We start from the raw sequence: 18,306 nt of genomic DNA, 5'->3' as shown, positions 1-18,306 counted from the left end.
TGGATTAAAACTGGAAGAGGGGGGATGTGGGTTAGACATTGGGAAGAAATTCTTCATTGTGAGGGTGGAGAGACACCAGAAGGGGTTGCCATGAGAAGTTGTGGATGTCAGGGCAGGTTGGATGGGGCTCTGAGCAACCTGCTCTAGTGGGAGGTGTCCCTGCCCTTGGCAAGGGGACTAGTAACGAGGTGGTCTTTAATGTCCCTTCCAACCCAGACCATTCAGTGGTGGTTCTGTGATACTGCTGTAGAAGTACTAAGCAGTAATGAGAAAGTGGCCAAACAATAGGTGTTTTCTTTCTGAGTACTCTTACCCACAGGAATGGTTGGGGAGGTTCCTGTTCTTCAAAGTAGCAATTTATTGCTCAAAACACCTGGTATGAGAGTAATTGCCCTTTGTTATGATGGGGACATTGATTTCCTTGGGCTGATGCATCCTAATGGTGGATTAACTTGCTTATTCTCTCAAATTAGAACTTCTCCATGGCATAACCCTGCTATGAAGCCAGCTGAGCTCCTGCAGGGGGGCAGTAGACAATCCAGCCTGGATCATGAGGGAAGACAGGGGTTTCATTGTTTCACCTGGTGTAGGTGCATGCTGGCAGTGAACACAAGCTTAGAAGAGCAGGCAGAACCTTTTTTTCCAAGGGTGATGTCACTCCTATCTGAATGTAAGCTCATTAGAAGAAATTAGGTAGTCCAGCTTGCTTATTAATCGTGTAGGGAGTGGATAAGGAGGAAACACTTTCTTCTCCAGTACCTGCAGAGCAGCGTCACATCATTTATCAAGCACCATAAACAGGGCTTCTCCATCTGAACACTCACTTGCTGGTTTCTCCCTCCCACTAAAATGGTGACTCTGGGATCTGGTCAACTCCCAATTAGAGCAGAGACAAATAAGCTGTGATGTGTATCGTGTCAGGCTGCTCTGGTGCAGGTTTGCAGCCTTTTGTTCCAGGTTTCTCTCGGTTTCAAGTGGCTGGAAGAGCTAACGTTTTTAATGGCAGAGCTCTGAAACTTCTGGAAACCAAACAATCCTCTCTTAACAGCCTGAGACAAGTTGCAGCAAGTGCAGGAAACCTGTAAGCCTTCTAAAATTAAGCTAGTGCACTAACCTGAAATGTAGGCTGCTGTTTTAGCTGCAAAATTGGTCCATTTTATGTATGTGTTTTGCCTAGATGTCTCCAGGTGGCCTGTACAGCAGCACTTTGCCCCAACCTTGTTTGAAGTGGCTCTTGTGTCCAAGAATCGTGCTAATAATGGCTCTGAGAGGGTCATTCCACACTTGTCTGTGTCATCTTGCATCTCAGGAGCTGGGATTTTAGTAGGACCTGCTACAGGGAAGAGGGAGCTTCTTGGAAGAGAGAAGATTGGACCCCTTTCCTGAGGGGATGCTGCCAGTGATAAAATTGCAGGGCTTCAGTGCTGCAGCGTTAGTATTTTTGTCTTAGATGTCTCCTGCCTTGATTAACTTGGAGCTGTTAATGCAGCTCTCCAGGACAGCTGGGGATGGATGCATGTATGGTACTTCAAATGGCACGAGTCCCTCAGGACAGTGTTAAAGCACCTAAATGTAGGTGTTTGTGTGTGCAAGGTGCCTAAGCTGTCATTATAGTCTTGGTGATGTAATCAGTGAAGCCAACAGGAGTCATTATCTGACTGGCCCCTGCACGTACTTCAAGGTGAGTTGGCTTGTCAGGGCTTTGTTGACCAGATCTCACTTTGCCTATAAGGAGAGCATAAACACCTTGACTGTCTTTATCTAAAAGCAATTTAGCTCAAAGTGATGGTCTTTTTTTACCTCTGTGGTTGCTCTCTCCATAAACAAGCAGACTGGGCAGGTGCTGTGCCAGGAGAAGGAGCAAAGCAGTGGGAAACATCAGCTTTCAGCTATAGTGGCAGCTCTCTCCTGGTCTGGTGCAGCTGGATCAGAGCCTCCAAACAATACCAATAGTCTTGCTCTGCTAAAGGCAGTGGAAGAAATTAGGGAGTATAGTTGGGTCCCGTGTCAGTGTTCTGAAGTGAGGAATATGAGTAGAAAGAGAAGTGGAAGTATTTTGGCAGAGGGATTCTGAGCTGTTGAGGAGGCATCGGGGCATTTTGGCATTTAAAGGCACTGTTTATTTGTGGATTAGAAGTGTGGAACTTCTGTTGCTCCCTAGACTTTAATACAGGCACTGAACTTGCAAAGTGGAAGTTGTTTGGACCAAGAGTGTGAGAACTTCTAGTGTTCCTTACAGGTTCGCTTCTCTTCTGAGCTGAGAAGATCCACTAAAATGCAGAGAGCATGTGGTGTCTCCTTAGGAATTCTGAGCGTCAGTTTTCTTCGCGGGTCCCCTAAGTTAGAGATGACTGGCATTGTTCATTTGAACTATTGCTCTGCTGCTGGTGTACCACAGACATGAGCTTTATCTGGCCTGGCTAGAAACCCGGGGTAGCACCCTTTCTTCTGTGGAGGTGCTGGTGGAAGGGTTACTGCCCTGTGAAGCTTTACCTCAAGGTGAGATAACATTTGGACCTCCTACAAGCAACTCCTGTGGAGCAACATCTGCTAATGTGGTGGTTTCCCAACCTCTCAGTTTCTCAAGCAGTGCTTGGCTGCAGTTGGCCTCCTGGGTCTGGTGGAACCGGCGTGGGTCCAACAGAGTCTGTTAGCTTGGGCTCCTTGCCAGGCTTCACTGTCATCTTTCAATCTCACCGCTGAGACCAGTCTCACCAGTGAGGCTTGCTTTGCTGGATGGGAACCAGTGTGTTAGTGGGATTGGGATGGAGTTGGTAATAGAACTTCCCGTTGAGTCACTGGAGTTGCAGTTACAACTGAGTCATGGAAGTGTTGTAAGTCATGGCGTCCCCTGCTCGGCCTCCTGCTTGAAACCCCTTCGGGTATTGATCACCTGAAGGGGCTCTTCTTGCTTCACTTGGCTGCTGTGCTTGCCTGGCAGAACTGTCTTCTCCATAGCCCTTCCTTTTGCAGTCTGGTTCTCTTCGATGCCCGCTCATTTTGCCTCTCAATGTTCAGGGCCTTTCCAGTAACTGAAAAGCCTTCAGGATTGCTGTTGCAGAATGACTCCTGACTAAAGCAAAGGCACTGATGAAAGACAAGGAACTGCCTGCCAACCAGCTTAAAATACTCAGGGGTATCGTGCCTTTCATGGATGCTCTGTGCTCTTGTCATACTCCACCCTGTAACTGTTCTGCACTGCCTGTCCCATAATGACAATGTCCTGTAGGCCAGTTGAGGAAACAAAGGCTGACAGTCTTGATTTTGGGGTGTAGGCAAGTCCCAGGCACACACTCCTGTCAACCAGCCTTCTGCAAGGCACAGCAAGTTCCCACAACGACTCCTCTGAGTTCCCTGGGTCCATCACAGGAGCCACTGCTCTTTGTCTGCCTGCCCCACGTGATGAGGAGCTCCTTGCCCCTTCAATGGAAGGAAACGTGAACTCCATTCCAGTTGGAGTGTGCTGAATGCTTTCTGGGCAGCCCTGCAGACCATGAACTGTCCTGTGCTGTACACAGGAAGGCTGTTCTAATTAGTTCCTAATGCTGGTGGCAGCACACATCCTGGTCAGAGCCAGTCAGCAGCTCCAGACTAGCCCCTTGAATGTAGGGATTAATAGACAAGCAGGCTGTATATTGAAGCCAGAGGTGGGCAGGGGGGAGAGTGGAGCCAGTCTACCATCTGGAGAGCAAGCCATGATTATAACGTAATGATTTCCAGATGAGAGCTCTTGTCAAGCTCCATGTCCTAGCAGCAGTACTGCTGTGGCTGTTGGTGGTGGGGAGCCTTGCTGTGTTCCCTGGGGACCAGAGCTGGCAGCTACACTGCTGTAGGAAGAGACTATCTGGCTCTTCCCTGCCCCAAAACAGGACCTTATTGCTGCCTTATTTTATGCTTTGAGACCAGTAAAGTGGAGAAATACAAGTATAGGTAGGTATGTATTTTTATGGAGAGAGATCTAGCCCTGTCATGTGCTGTTTGTTGACCAGCTCACAGCAGGATTTGGAGGCTTCATGGCCTGAGCCCAGGTTGGTGATCTTGCAAATTTAATGCCCCATGGCGATCTGGTAGATTTCATGCCTATTCTGCACAGCCACAGGAGCTTGGAGCAGCCTGTCTTACCCACCAAACCTCTGTCTTGAGTGAGAGCATCCCTGTAGAAGACAGAGTCTGTTATCCCATTGACCAGCTAGTAGGTGTCTTCCTTAGGGACAGAGCCCTGGCTTTCTTTGGTCAAGACGTTGAGGGGGAAGAGGAGTAAAAGCTCAAACTAGAGGAATCACAAAGCTCGCTTGAATTCATATCAAACGCAAACGATAATATTTGTGATTTTTTTCACTCCCCTGCCATGCTCTCTGCTTATGAAACTGTAATAGACTCTGGCACCAGCAGATTTGATGGCCAGATGAGATTTGTCCACCTCACTGGCTCTAGCAGGGTGTAAGTGGCACCCACATGCAGTGGGGAAGTGATAGAGAGGCTTGCACCGAAACTTGCCCAACAGCCTGCAGCTAGACAGACAGCTTTGACTTCTAAATCTCTTTCTGTCCTAACGGAGGAATCATCTAGATCCTGAACTGCTTTCCCATCAGTGAACAAAGCACCTAACAAAGGAGGCTGACTCTGGCATGTCTGGGCAGTGGCAAAGGAGTGCTCTGCTATCCCGTGCTTGCATCGACTGACTCACAGAGGAAAAGCTGCTGCTGGCCTCGTCCTCCAGCAGCCTCAGCTCTGCTGCAGCCTGTTGGACTTGCAAAAGGTTCCTCAGCCTGCCTCTGTGGTCCCACCGAGCTGAGGAAAGGGCAGTGAGCTGGGAGATGTGATTATGAATGATTAGAAGTTGTTACTGCAGTAGCTGGGAAGGGCTAAGTGCCCTGGATGCCCCCACCTCCCCAGCATGCAGCCAAAAGGCATCAGAAGGAACCACCCAACCTCCTTCCAGTGATTCTAGCAAGTAAAACAGGCTGGCTGCTTGCTCTCCTGTGGCCAACTTCAATGCTAGAGTCCCAGTCATACAGGGTATCTTGTTTTCTGACCTATCCTTGCACACTCCCCCAGCACCAGATTGCCTGCTGGGGAAACCTCCCTGTGCATTGTGTGGGGGCACAGCAGCTGGCAGCACTCACAACTGTGCCAGGGATCATTCTAGTAACTTGATGGTGTAGATAGTGTTCCAGTGCCTGGGGATGTTCCCTGGTGTTCTTTAATTTACCAGTATGGATGTAGCCAGTGGGTCTCTGGCAGCAGGCCCAGGGTATTATGAAATGGTGAAAATGGCAGTATCTAGTCAAAGAAAGTGAAAGTTCCTAATAGGAGATCACAACTCCCTCATGCAAAACTGATCCTTTTTGGATGCTTTGGAGGGATGGACAACTACAGCTGTGTGAGGAACCCTGTAATAAACCAGCTGGGGTTTGCAAGGTGGGTGCTACCAGCTGGAATAGCAGAGCACTCAGTGTCGTGGTGCTGGTAGATGGCAGTGGCTCAGCCTGGGCAGTGGGCATATGGACACTGTTTTGGTTGGAAGAGGCCTTTGAGACACCTTGAGTGAGTGGTGTTTGAACAGTGTCTTGACAAATTTGGTCTGTTGTTATGTAGCATCTGGCTATCCCAATGGCAGTCCTTGCCAGAAACCTGTCTGGACTAAGGGAGGTCTTCTCCTAGGAGTGACTTGGTACTAAAGCAATTCACCTTGCCTTGCAACTGTTACAGACTTTTAATACCTGATAGTCCATCAGAGGTGGCACTAGTGGTGTCTCTTGTCTCTTTACAGCATAAATGTGTAAAATGCAGGGATGTCTAAATTATACCTTAAGTCTTACAGTGGCCCTGTGAGTAAGGAGAGCATCTAGATTCCACAAACATGGTAGTATCTCCCCCTAAAGTCTGACCTCCCCAATTAATTTGGTAACTGCTCTTCAGAGGTCATGGGGAAGAGAGGTGAGCAAGCTGTATACCCAGAAATGAAGGCATGAGGTAGCTGAAGCTTGCTATGGGGAGGCTTGGATCACAAGGCAGCTCTCTGATGTATCATCCTTCCTTTGTAACAGTCCCTTGTTCAGGGCTGCTCTGTATGGATGTGGTACTAAATGATGCAACCGAGTGACTCCAGCTCAGAGTCAATTAGTTCAATCCACTCAGTGTTTGATGAAGAAACACCGAAAGTTAATTTTTGAAACGAGTAGAACTGTGGGTGACTGGAGCACAGTTGCAGCAGCAGGGTGGTTTTTTTTAAGACTGTTTCTGTTGGGAGGACTTGATTTGATGCCTCAGCTTTGATACGATACCTCAACACCCTCATGACTCAGCTCGGAGTGACACCAGCCAGCTTCCATAAGCTCATGGAGATCTTGCATAACCTAACTGGAAATGGGGCAGCAGTAACAGCTGCTGTCAGAACTTTGTCTCACATGCAGGATTGCCAGCACTTCTGTAGAGCTGAGCAGAGACCCTAAGTGGCCTAGGAAGAGGCACTTTGAGCTTGGTCTCTGTTTTATATGGCTAGGTCCCTTGCTGTATGGTCCAGTGGTTATGAGCATGCCTGTTTCTCAGAGGGAGCTCATGCAATCTGACCTGTGTTCTAATTTAGAGTAATTCAGTGAAATGTGGTCCAGCCTGTGCCTTCTGGCTTGCTGCTGCTCATTCCAAGGAGACTGGTGGTACTCAAAACACTTCCATGCTTTTGTTCTTGGCACTTGCACTCAGGAGCTGCCAAGATGATGTGGAAGGAAGGGGTGATGCTGCAAGTTCTTCTTCAAGAAGGCTCCTGGGATGGGGAAACAGGGTTTTCCTGATCTGAGATGTGGCTCCTGCTTCTGGTGGAGATGTTTCAATCATTCTGTGCATGGCTTAGTCATGCTGGTGTAACTGCATCTGTTTGGCAGGGAAGACTTCTGCATTACAAACACTCTAGGATTAGTCAACACTTCTAAGATCCTGTGGATAAAACAGACCTGATAGCATGGCTCACAGTGTAGGGAGAGACTTGATTTCTTCACATCCATGTGGGTTTACTTCAGGCTGGAAATGGTGAGGCATAGGAGCAAATGCAAAAAGGACACGTAACCGTGGGTGTCAGTCTGAGACCTGCTAAGGTTTTTGGATCAAGAACAAAGTGTAAAGCTGCTTGCATAGTCCATGTGAGTCCAGCAGCAGGATGGAGACTCGCAGGTTCTTGGTGGCTGGCTGGTGTGAGCCCTGCTGTGCAGGAGCAGGGTTTCTCAGGGCTGGTCAGAGCTCAGCTCTAAGGAGTGTGGCCAAATCAGAAGGGGCTGCTGAACATCACTGTTGGCTCACTCTGCTGCCCAAGTCTTAACTTTTCTTCCCCTTGGAAACAGCCCAGGTCTTCTGCAGCAGGCTGACAGAGAGCAGCACCAAGGGGTCAGGCTGTGGGCTGCAACTGGTCCTGCCAGCTGGTGTGCACATGTGGGATGGAGACTGGGACAGTGTCTCTTTCTGGATGCTTCCAGTTCCCTGGTCAATCAGCCCTTCCATAGGAGGTTTGCCTGAAGAGGGTTGGTGGTGGTGCTGTGACTAAGGGGCTGGGTATGAGACTTGTAATGAAATACAGCACTCAGAGGTAACGTGTCTGGGATGTGTGCATGGAAGAATACAGATTGTTAGCAAAAAAAACGTTCCACAAGCATTTGGAGACTTCATCCTGCCTCATTCTGGGGAAAATGTGGAGTTTACAGAAGTGATTCAAGAAGGTTTTGGATTGTCCAGTCTCAGGCTGGTTGTCACGATAGGAAGGACTTGGTGTTATGTCCCTGCAGGATAAACAGGGAGCAGGGAAGCTAAGGCAGAGTTGGGTAACAGCAGCCTTACACCTGGCAGGTGTTTCTGTCACTGAAGGGTCAGCAAATAGAAGGGAACTTTTTGTTGTCTTCTGCATAGACAGTTGCTCTAGGATGTATCCAGCTGGTACAGGATATATCCTCCTGTAAAGCCTGAAATCTGGGTGGTGCCACTGTAACTATGTACCTGAGCATAATACCTTGTCAGTTTTTTATTGTCATAAGGCTAGTAATTTGTAGGTTTAAGGAGTCTCACAAAGCTTAGAACTAACCTGTTTTCATGGAGACCTTCAGTACTACAAAGGCTGTGTGCTCATCTTTCTGCTGAGGCTGAAGTAACTTTCTAGCTGCTAGGAACCAGAAGTCCTGCCTGTAAACCCTTAGTTTGATGGCACATGAGGGATTTTAATCTGAAACTTGATTTCACTGACTTAGTGTAGCGTTGCAAGCAGTTTGCTCAAATTAGAATCATACGTATGTGTGTATCACTAGTGCAGTGAAAATGCTTCTGTGATCCTTCAGGAAGATCTTGTAGCTTTGTCTCCTGGCTCCTTGGCATGTCTTGCACTAGATTGTTGCTGGAGTTGAAGGAGGAGAGAAGGGAAACTCCCAGGATTGAGATAAGAACCTAGGTCTTCTCCTAGCCATGTGCCTGGGTACAAAAGGCTGTTGCACTTGCTGTTGTCTGATAATGATTCCTGGAGGCAGGAAGTGTTCCTGGCTGCACGTTGGCTTCCATTCCTCGGGTGAAGCAGAATGGCTTCTTCCTCCCCAGAACACGGTGTAGCAAGGTGATGGTCACATCCTGGCCTCTGGGAACACTGTGCAGCTGTAGTGCTGCTTGTGGCAGCTGGCAGGTCACACCAGAGCTGGCACGAAGCTCCTTTGAAACGGGTAGTAGTTCCACCAGCCAAGTGGAATGGCTGCTGTCTCCAGAAGACAGGCTACCCTAGGACCAGAGGCACACTGGTGTTTTCCTGGTGCTGCCGAGAGGCTTTGGTGATTCACAGGGTGCCACCAGCCTCATGGGAAGATCTGAGATGCCACAGATCATGTCGTGCTCTCCCACAGACGCGTCCCTGGTTTCTGAGCTGGGACTTGCGGAGCTGAATGGCTGAAGACAAGGAGAGCAAGTTGTGCTTCTGTGGGACCACAGCCCTTAACTGCCCCTCTAGTGTCCTGACGTTGCTGTGCTGCAGGCTCATGCTCTGTTCTGCAGTGATGGGCTCAGCAGGAGGAGGGTTGAGCCTCTCAGCATCCTGCAGCTGCACCGTGACCACTTTGTGCTCCCAGGCCTGCTGGAAGTGGACAGACAAAGGGAGACAGGAGCTGCTTTGCAGCTCTTCCCTCAAACCCATTCTCAGGGTACATTCAGGGCTGTGATGGTGACTGGTCCCCTTTACTGGGAGCTAGGTTGCTTCTTAGCTTTATGGGGAGAGGAGACTGGCCTCTCCAACCCACTCGTGCTGCCAAGGAGCAGTCGGGTCTGGAACCCACTGTTCCCTTTGCCAGGAAGTCCTGGTGGTTCTGCAGTTTCACTCCAGTGACTGTCCTCAGTGCTCATCCTGTAGGACACGGTGGGTGAGTGTCAAGAGACTGGGCAAAGAGAGGAGGAATTTGCACCAGATGCAAGCCAGGCTGTTTGTTCGTGGCAACAGAGGTCAAGGTGTGGATGGGAGGATTGGCTAAGGGTAGGGGCTGCTTTTGTTGGAGCTGCTCTTGAAGACACAGGGTCAGTGTGTTTGGATGTGCTGGAGGGCAACACTACAAAGTCCAGTCTCCTTTCAAGTAGCTGTAACTGCTGGTGACTTGTCTGAGGTGAGTTGCTCAACCTTCACCTGCCTGAGCTCCACAGCAGGGGCTGTGTGTGTACTGTGGTCATCTTCCCTGGTGTGAACTAGCCATGGCAGATGGGTAGTAGCCAGGGGGCATGTGGCTGTGCTACTGCAGGTCAAGGAAGAGGCAGCAGGGACCTTAGATCCTGTCGCTTTCAATTCCTTCTTCCATCAGGAGAGTAAACTTTATTTTTCTTTTAGTTACTAGTATGCACGGGGAGTGGATTTTGGGCTATTAGAGTCCTTTTCTGGATGGGTTTCTCCTTCATGAAGATCTTCTGACCTGCTGCATACTCTCCTCTTTTGACCTTACTTTGCCAGGGTTTGTGGGACAGGCTTTGGCTGAAACAAAGCAATTCCCTGCCTGTGCTTTTCTGAGCAAGCAGATGAGTTGGCTGGTGCTCTAAGATTGAATCTTCTCTGCTGGTTTTGCTATGCTAGAAAGTAAGAAGTGCTGGTGACTTCTAAGTCAGGGTTTTCAGACAAGTTAGGTTTGCCTGGTCTCAGCTTAGGCAGCTCACTCTGGTTTCCCAAGCCAGCTGAAATCCATTGAAATGAATTCCCCAGGGATGAGCTGGAGCTGTTAAGCTGTGTAGCCTCACGAAGCTGCACCTCCTTTGCACGGCTCTCTGAGGTTATACATTGACTGTGGCTTTCTTGTGCTATCTGAAGAAACAAATGCCTCAACTCTCAAGTATGTTAAAGAGCTGCAGGGAAGGCTCTTTAAAGAAAAGCAGTTACAGCACAAAACTGAACTGGCTGCTTCTCGTGAGATTACCCGCAGGGAAAAGGGCTGTCTCATTAGACTGCACCTTCAAAACACAGGCTGCCTTGAACATGGGAGACAAAAGGCACCCGTCTTTTGGCCATGTTGAGACAACCTGTACCTGCCACTGATAGAGAGCTGAGTGCTCGTTGTGTGCCATGTCTGTGGATGGCTGGACCTGTCGGTGAGATTCAGTCGTTGGCCTGGGCTGTGTGGCTTGGCTGGAAGGAGCAGGTTGGTGTGGGATGTCCGTGTTGGATATGTCCTCCAGGTGAAAAGGCAGGAGTAGACTGTAACTCACTTCTCTCTATTGCTGGAGGACTTGCCAGTGGAGCTGGCTGAGAGGGAACTGGGAGGCAGCTTAGCTCTTCTGCATCGGAGCTGGCAGGGTGCTCCGTGCCCTCCTGGCAAGACGCACAAGTGGTGTGTTGCCCCTGATGCTGGTGTGTGTGTTGCATGGCCACAGGCTTTCCCAGCTGTGGTGTCCATAAACCTGTTGCACTGCCACTACCCCTGGCTTTGCTCAGCCTCCTCTGCTGAAGGACGTGCTGCCTGCTCCACGTCCAGTGCCAAACCACAGTCACACTGCACCCTCTGTAGAGTTCAGGTGGATCAAGACAAAAGCAGTTCTGCTGCCCTTCTGAATCAGGCATCTGTCCAGCCTTTGTTACTGTGTTGAGGAGATCGGGGAGGACTTAAAGGCACTGTTGGCAGCCTTAGGAGCAAACCTCATCTATCACGGTCAAACCACCTTATGCAGAACTCTCCCTCCAACCCCTCTCCTTGCTCCCTTTTGTGCAGCCCTTTGAGTCAGCCCCTGATTTGCAGGTTGCCCACAGTCTGAGGCTGGTGATGCCCATCTCCATAGTGCCCGGCCATGGCAGGGTGTTTCTCTGCCCCAGGGCAGGTGTGAATGTGTGTCAGCAGCCCCAGAACCCAGGCTGTGATTCTCTTCTTAATTGCTTAAGCAGCCCTGGCTGCCGCGCTCTGCCCTGTGCCAATGCAAACACTTGTGCATTCATGCACCGAGCAGGACTGGGGAACTGGTCCTACTGGAAAATTCTTTGCATGATGTTTTCTCCTCTTTTTTTTTTTTTTTTTAAACCAGACTAGTTCCCTGATCTGGTTCACTCTGAGGCTGCAGGAACAGCTATGCAGGGGATGGTCTGGGAAGCATGAAGTGACACGCTCCCGTGGGAGGTGGTAGTTTAAAGGGCCCAGCTGCAGAAGGTGAAACCCAACCTGATGGTGACAAGCTGGTTCATTTTCACTCCTGGCATGTTGATTGCTGTGTTTCAGCCCTACTTAATTAAAAAAGCTGCCCTGTCACAGCAAGGGGAAAGTGTAATGCTGGTTGGGCAAGAGGGTGTTACTTATCAGGTGAGCTCTAGAACCTGTAGCTGCTGAGCAGATGGAGGAGCTGGATGCTTTTCTTCCATGGCTTCTCCATCTCCTTCAAAGGATCAGAGTGTGCTGCTGCAGCTGTGGCCACACAGCTTGGTAGAAAAGGAAGATCAAAGCCTCGTGGACAGTGTGCAGAGTTTGCAGTCTGGTCTGCCCATAGTGGAGTAGATCCTAAAAGCTCTCATCCTGGTTTGAGTGGGTGTTGGAAGGTGTTCCGCTGCTTGGAGAGTCGAGTGCCAAAGGGGTGGCTGCTGTGTGGTGACCAGGTGGCTCAGGCTTCAAACAGAAGCAGCTGCTGCTGCAACTGGAACCTCTCCCTCAAAGGTAGTCCCCTTCACCAGTCAGCAGCCAACAATAGAAGAGGAGGCCAGTAAGAACTCATTAGCCGAGATTTTTCGGATTTCTTTGCACCAATAATCTGATACTGGAGCAGCCAGATTTACTGGTTTGCCTGCATCTTGCTGCTGAAGTGGTGCTGGCCTTGCTGAGCAAAAGAGCATCTTTACTTTCCATGTGCTTCCCTCTGGAGGGAGCACCCTGTGAGCCACTCTCCAGCCTTGCTGGAGCTGACACAGACTGATGGATGGAAGGGTAGGGATCTGCTGGAGCAGATGGAAGAGCTTGCTGAGGGAGGGGGGAAATGACACCATCTGAAACAGGGAGGGCAGATGGGTGTCATGTTTTTGAGCAGCCTCGATGGGAACCGTAGCCAGGGATAAAAGTGCTGCCTGTCCAGCTCTAGGGTCAGTATCTAGGCTGCCCAGTCCATGGGCTGTTTGTGGGGTGGTTTGGAACTGTCTTTCTGCTCTTTGGCCTGTGCTGTTCACCTCTTTGGCTCTTCTGGAAGAGAACTTCATTAACCTGCGTGGTCGCCAGGCAGCACTGGTGCTTATCTGGAGCAGTGGAGGGAGAGGAGAAACAACTGGAAGAGCATTTAGCTGAGGTGGTGCCACGTTGTTGCTGCCTTGGATGCAGCCGACTTGCACACAAGCTTCTTTTCTGACTTGCTGTGTAAAAGCCTCAGTGTTTTCAGCTACTGCAGAATTTATGGTTGCTAAAACTGAAGGTGTGCATGGTCAGCTTAATGCTGGCACTCTGTGCCTGCAGAAGGGGCATGTGTGAGGATGCTGCTGGCCTGTTTTGTTCTTAACCATTTAAGCTGTCTGCAGCCCATGGGCGTCCGGGATTGGAGTTAATCGTGTGTGGGCCATTAAGTGCAGAATATCAAGGTTTAACAAAGTTTAAAATTGCTTTCAGGAGGTGGTTTTATCTTCCCACACACTGATATCAATATGTTGAGGTTAGAAGCTCTTCAGGCTGCTCTGTCTCAGAAGGCATTCCTGTTAGCAGGACTAGCTCTGCTCTTCAATGTGTAGAGAAAGGTGAAAGAAACTCTATTTGAGTATTGTGGAGCTGTTCAAATACTTGTGCAAGTCTTCTAGATGCTCCAGTGCCATATTTGGTAGCCAAACTAGAGAGCAAATGCTGTTAGCAGGACCAGCTCTGCTCTTCAATGTGTAGAGAAAGGTGAAAGAAACTCTATTTGAGTATTGTGGAGCTGTTCAAATACTTGTGCAAGTCTTCTAGATGCTCCAGTGCCATATTTGGTAGCCAAACTAGAGAGCAAATGCTTGTCTTGTTCTAATATGTGCCTGTTAAACAAGAGCAAACCATTGGTTTTGCTTCCACTAAAGTTGGAATCCTGCAGCATCCTGCAGGGAGGTGTTTGAGGAGGGAGAGCTCCTTACAGCTCATTCCTTTTCAGCAGAATAAGGAAGTTCTATTAGGAGAAACAAATGTGCAAATGTAACAACATTATTCAGATAATGGAGGATTTCAAGGGTTTTTGACACTGCTGTAATAGGCTGATCACTAGCCAGGATTAATAAGAGTGGGATACAAATCATCCTTAATCTAGTTTAGGGCTTGTAGCAGCTTGTGGCAAAGCTGCTGGTTTTGCTTACCTCAAAAAGCAATTTGAAAAAAGCTGCTTCCTTTTCCATATACTGTGGCTTCAGAATTAAAGAAATATTGCTCCCACTTTGGGCAGGGTGAGATCAACTAATAAACCACAAATCTTTGTCTTGAGAGAGTATTTCAGATTTGTGCTGAAGCAGGAGGAAACTCTGTGGCAGCTGATAGGATAAGCACAGAAAGATTCATGTAAGGAGACTCTGACCAGGATGAAGACTGAAGAATAGTTATAAATGATGCTTTTAATAATAATAGTACTACTAATAAAAAAAAAGTCTGGGGTATGTCAGACTTCTGGAGCCAATAATACTGCTAATGAGTTGTGAAAGCCTGGCCCATGGTTGATTAAATTGAAGATGCCACTAAGCAGCTCTCTGGTTGTCCCAGAAGAACTGAATAACTATTGTTCTGCAACAATACAGTGCTCAGCAAGAGCAGAGGCTGACAGTCTCCCCAGGGTGTCCCCTTAACAGGCTGCTTTGATACTTGTGGAAGGGAGTCTTCCACTGGTTAATGGGAACTGGGTAATACATGTCAAAAAATGTTGATAAAAATGTTACTCCTCACAGGCAGCAGAATTCAGTGACACCAAATCAAAAGGGCTAGGTAAGTTCTAAGCAGTTGTCTGAACTGCTAAAAAAACCAACTTCAAAAAGAAAAGAAAGAAGACAGTGTTAAATGGTAAAAAAGCAACATGTTGTAGGTGCAGTATAAGAATTGCAAGTTTTTTTGCTAGGAGACATGAGACACCATGAGAGAACCTTCACAGGATCCACTGCCTGAACTTGGATGTGTCCAGCCTCTCTGGCATCCATTACAGTGTGAATGGTCCACAGATAGTCTCAGTGGGCTGAAGATGATGATGATGATGGAAGTAATAATTCCTCTAAGTATACCCACATTAGCTGATTATGTCTAAAAGTCTGATAAGAAGGTCTTGAGATAAAGTAATGCAAAGCTGTTGGTGGGGCAGTCTTGCTTTAAGCTGGAATTTATTTTCAGGTCTGTCGTGTGATAGCTCAAGCTGGTGATTCAGTCTGTGTTCTGTGCCCCTAATCCTCCTGACTAATCAAAACCCTTCTCGTTTGTGTAACTCCATGGCAATAAAAGGTCATGGAAGAGCCTTGACCATGAGGTGGGTGTTTGTCTGAACAACACGGTCTGTCTTCCCGAGGCAAACAACCCACATGAGTTCAATCCCTTCTGATGCTGTCCAGAGTCAGTGTTTTCTGGTAACCTTGCTGTGTCTGAAATCCTTCAGGTCACTGTAGCAGCTCGACCTTTCTGCAGATCTGGTATCTGGTGGTGCCACAAGGAAGGGTTGCTGCCCTTTGTGCCTACTGAAGCTGCAGACTCTGGAGTGAGAAGTGTAGCTTTGATATAACTGTGCAGTTACATAAACCAGGCAGATGTCCCCTAATGCTCATGAAATGCCAGAAAGGTACATAGTTTTGTGGATATTCCGACATGGTATCCACATGTGCAGAATCCTGGACTGTTCCTTGAGTTTTTGGGGCAAGGAAAGTTCCTCTCAGATCCCAGGCCTCAAACTGCCTGGTCAGAGGGAGATGCTGCAGCTCCCTTTGGGTCAACTGTGTAGAAGTGCAGCATCACTAACTTCTTATAAAGCTGTGGAAAGGAGACTTTATTAATCCTAAATCATGTTTTCTGTTACTCTCTTGAAGTGCAGCAGCCAACCTCAGGGGACAGGAGCTGGTCTGAGTTGCTTTCATGCTTACAAGGCAGCAGCTGAGCAGCTCCACACTGGAACATCAGAGGTCCACACTGGTTTAGACTGGACTGGACTGGGCTTTCCTTCTTTGTGGAGGACCTAGTGATTCCTGCTAAGATAGAGAAATCCAGCTACGATTCAGACATGGATGTGACCAGGGCTGTGGAGAAGCAGAACATGTAGCAGCCTGGGAAGAGGCTAAAAGCTCAGGTGTGGGGCTGGCTCAACACACCAGAAAGGAGGCATGTCCTGCCTGAACATCAGTTAACATCACAGGGGGAAGGGGTGCAGGCTCAGTAGTCAAGATCAAGAGCTGCTGTTTCATTTCCTGACAGTCTGTGATCCTTTCAGGAGTGTGACTGGTCCACTGACCATCGAATCTGTCCAGCTGTTCTTGGGAATCCTGTATGAGCTACCCCTGAAGATTCAGATCTGGGGGAGAGTTAGTCAGAATCCCAGCTAAAGGGCTGTGGTGTAGTGCCTTGAACTGTGTTGACAGTCCTTTTCTTCAATAAAAAGCTGGAGAGATGGCTTTCTAACTGCTTCAGGGTCTTCCCACAGGGAGTAGGATGCACTCCTTTTGATATGCACCCCTCCCTTTTGCACTCAAAGGGTTGTGCCTGCCTTGCTAGTGCAAGGAAGGAGGTGGGAAAAATGGTCCCCAGCCTCCTCATCAACCCACATGGTGCAATTCCTGAAGTCTGACTTGATTCCTGAACATACTGGAAAGGATGCTCAAGGGAGCAGAGTTTGGGAAGCCTGGCAGCTCTTCTTTCCATGTTCTTTCTGTGCCAGCATTCATACTCTTACAGTTGAAATGTAGTGAGATCAGGAAGGAGAACGTAGAGGGAGCACTTATCTGACCTGCTTTCCATGGCTGAGTGCAGAAGCACAGTGCAAACAAGCAGGGACACATCTAAACATCCAAATTACCTCATGACATGCAGCTTACCAGAAGACTGAAGGGCAGTTTCTTCTTAGAAACTACTAGAAATGTGTGTGCAGAAGCTTGGGGAAAAGTGGTTTGTTTTGGTTTTCCAGTAGAGAAGAAACACACTAAAAAATTTAACATCTATATGAGGTTTTTTTTGTTCTGTTTTGATACTTAAAATCATCTAACTGCAATGATTCCCTAGAAGGGGCAAGATCTTGGGCCTGATTAGGTTGGTAGCAGCTCTCACACTACTTTGTCTTCAGGGAGGTGAATTTAATGAGCTAGTTAACCACCTTGGAAACTAGTTGTTCTGTGGAAATGTGGGGAAGAGAAAACTGGATAAACCTGATACCTTGAAAGGATGAAGAGGAGACAGGGCCAATAAATACAGCTGGGTAGGTAATAAAGTGACAATGAGAGCTCAGTTGCTTTGTTTGACAGATCATGCTAGTGCTAGTAACTTCTTCCTAGGATGAACATGAGTGTTACAGTCATTTTTAAGTGACACTGTGTTAATGCAAGCTAGAGAAATACAGTGGGCCTGGGGGCAAAGCTGGCAAGTATATGTTTTATTTTTACATAATAAATGTTGTTTCACCCTTTACTATAAAACCATGACCATGGATGGTGTGATGCAGTATCTTCTAAACGTGCAGATGGGGCAGTGCTAGGAAAGGATGATGAGAACATCTTGAGGATGGGATAGAAGTCAGAGTTCTGGAAATAGGGGACTGTAGTTGGATGAGGAAAGATAAATTTCAGAAGTGACTTAGAGGGCTTTGGTTTAAATCTGAGAAGGGAGAATGACTGCTTGGGTACAGGAGCCCTGCAGAAATAAACCTGGGGGTAGTTGTGAGCTGAGAGTCAAGCTTGTTGGTACTGATAGGTACGGTAAGTGTGTACAGCAGAGGCAAACAAGATGCAAGGAGTCCTCACTCTGCTTTATTTAGTGGTGTCTTCTTTGGATAACTTGATCAGCTTTGAGTTTTTGAGAAACAGGTGCAGAAGAACAGGGGTTTGGCTTCTTGTTTCAACAACTGAACTTCTGTGCTGGGTCCTGTACTCCTGGAAGCATAAATGGAGAAAGTTCAGGGCTGTATTCTCCTACGTGGAAGGCTGAGTGCCCACACTTCTAGGAAGGGAATCTCATTCTAATTCCAGGTAGATGCTGTAGTTTCAGATCTATGAGCAGTGCTGGAAAGGCTCAAAAAGGCAGAGAAGCCAAACTACTTTGTCTCCTCTCCCTTTCTGTTCCTTAGTAAAGCAGCAATTCACAGGTGAATGGTTGATAGTGAAGACCTGAGCAGTCAGAACCTGCTGCAGAATGGTGATGTTGTATATAAGGACTGGGCATTGGCTGCTACCAGGATGTGGCTCTGAAAGGATTCCTTGCTGTTGTCTTTCCCAAAGCAAGGACAGCCCACAAGCAGTGCAGAGAAGGGAGACAGCAAGACTGACCTTTCCAACCCTGAGCAGGCCAACGAGAGCTACTCTTGGGGACAGAGACTGGAATGAAGAAAGTCAAGAAAATGCAGTCTGAGCAAAGAAAGTTTGTGAAACCTTCAGGAGCCTTTAGAGGACTCGGCACAAGCAACAGGAGAACTTCTAAGTAATCTCATCACTAACACACCTTTTCCCCTTCTCTTTAAAGCAAACTACAAATCTGAACCTTCCTCCTGAAGATCTTGATTCATCTGGTGATGATGATGATGCGTTCTCAGGTTCAGGTGCAGGTGAGTTATTGGCACTTTTTCTGTTAGAGCTTGATCCTTCATGTGGCAGTTGAGACCATCCAAGCTAAGAATGTGGGAAAGGAGCAATCACAGACCCCTGCCCCAGAACATGAGAGTTGGGAACAGGGAAAG

The 18,306-nt window shown here is 48.1% G+C and overlaps 1 protein-coding gene across 1 annotated transcript in view; it reads left to right on the top strand.

The window, feature by feature from the left end:
- Positions 1 to 14,905: 14,905 nt before the first annotated feature.
- SDC1 (syndecan 1) overlaps positions 14,906 to 18,306 on the top strand; it is a 7,041-nt gene continuing 3,640 nt past the window's right edge. Inside the window, exons 1-3 of the mRNA XM_010002402.1 lie at positions 14,906 to 14,910; positions 15,859 to 15,949; positions 18,093 to 18,174. Coding sequence (XP_010000704.1) covers positions 14,906 to 14,910; positions 15,859 to 15,949; positions 18,093 to 18,174 — 178 coding nt within the window. The remainder of the gene's footprint in view (positions 14,911 to 15,858; positions 15,950 to 18,092; positions 18,175 to 18,306) is intronic.

The sequence above is a fragment of the Chaetura pelagica genome, unplaced genomic scaffold, assembly GCF_000747805.2.
Source record: "Chaetura pelagica isolate M959 unplaced genomic scaffold, ChaPel_1.0 scaffold46, whole genome shotgun sequence".
Classification (NCBI taxonomy): domain Eukaryota; kingdom Metazoa; phylum Chordata; class Aves; order Apodiformes; family Apodidae; genus Chaetura; species Chaetura pelagica.
Note: the sequence above shows the minus strand (reverse complement) of the source record. Positions and strands in the feature narration are given on the sequence as shown.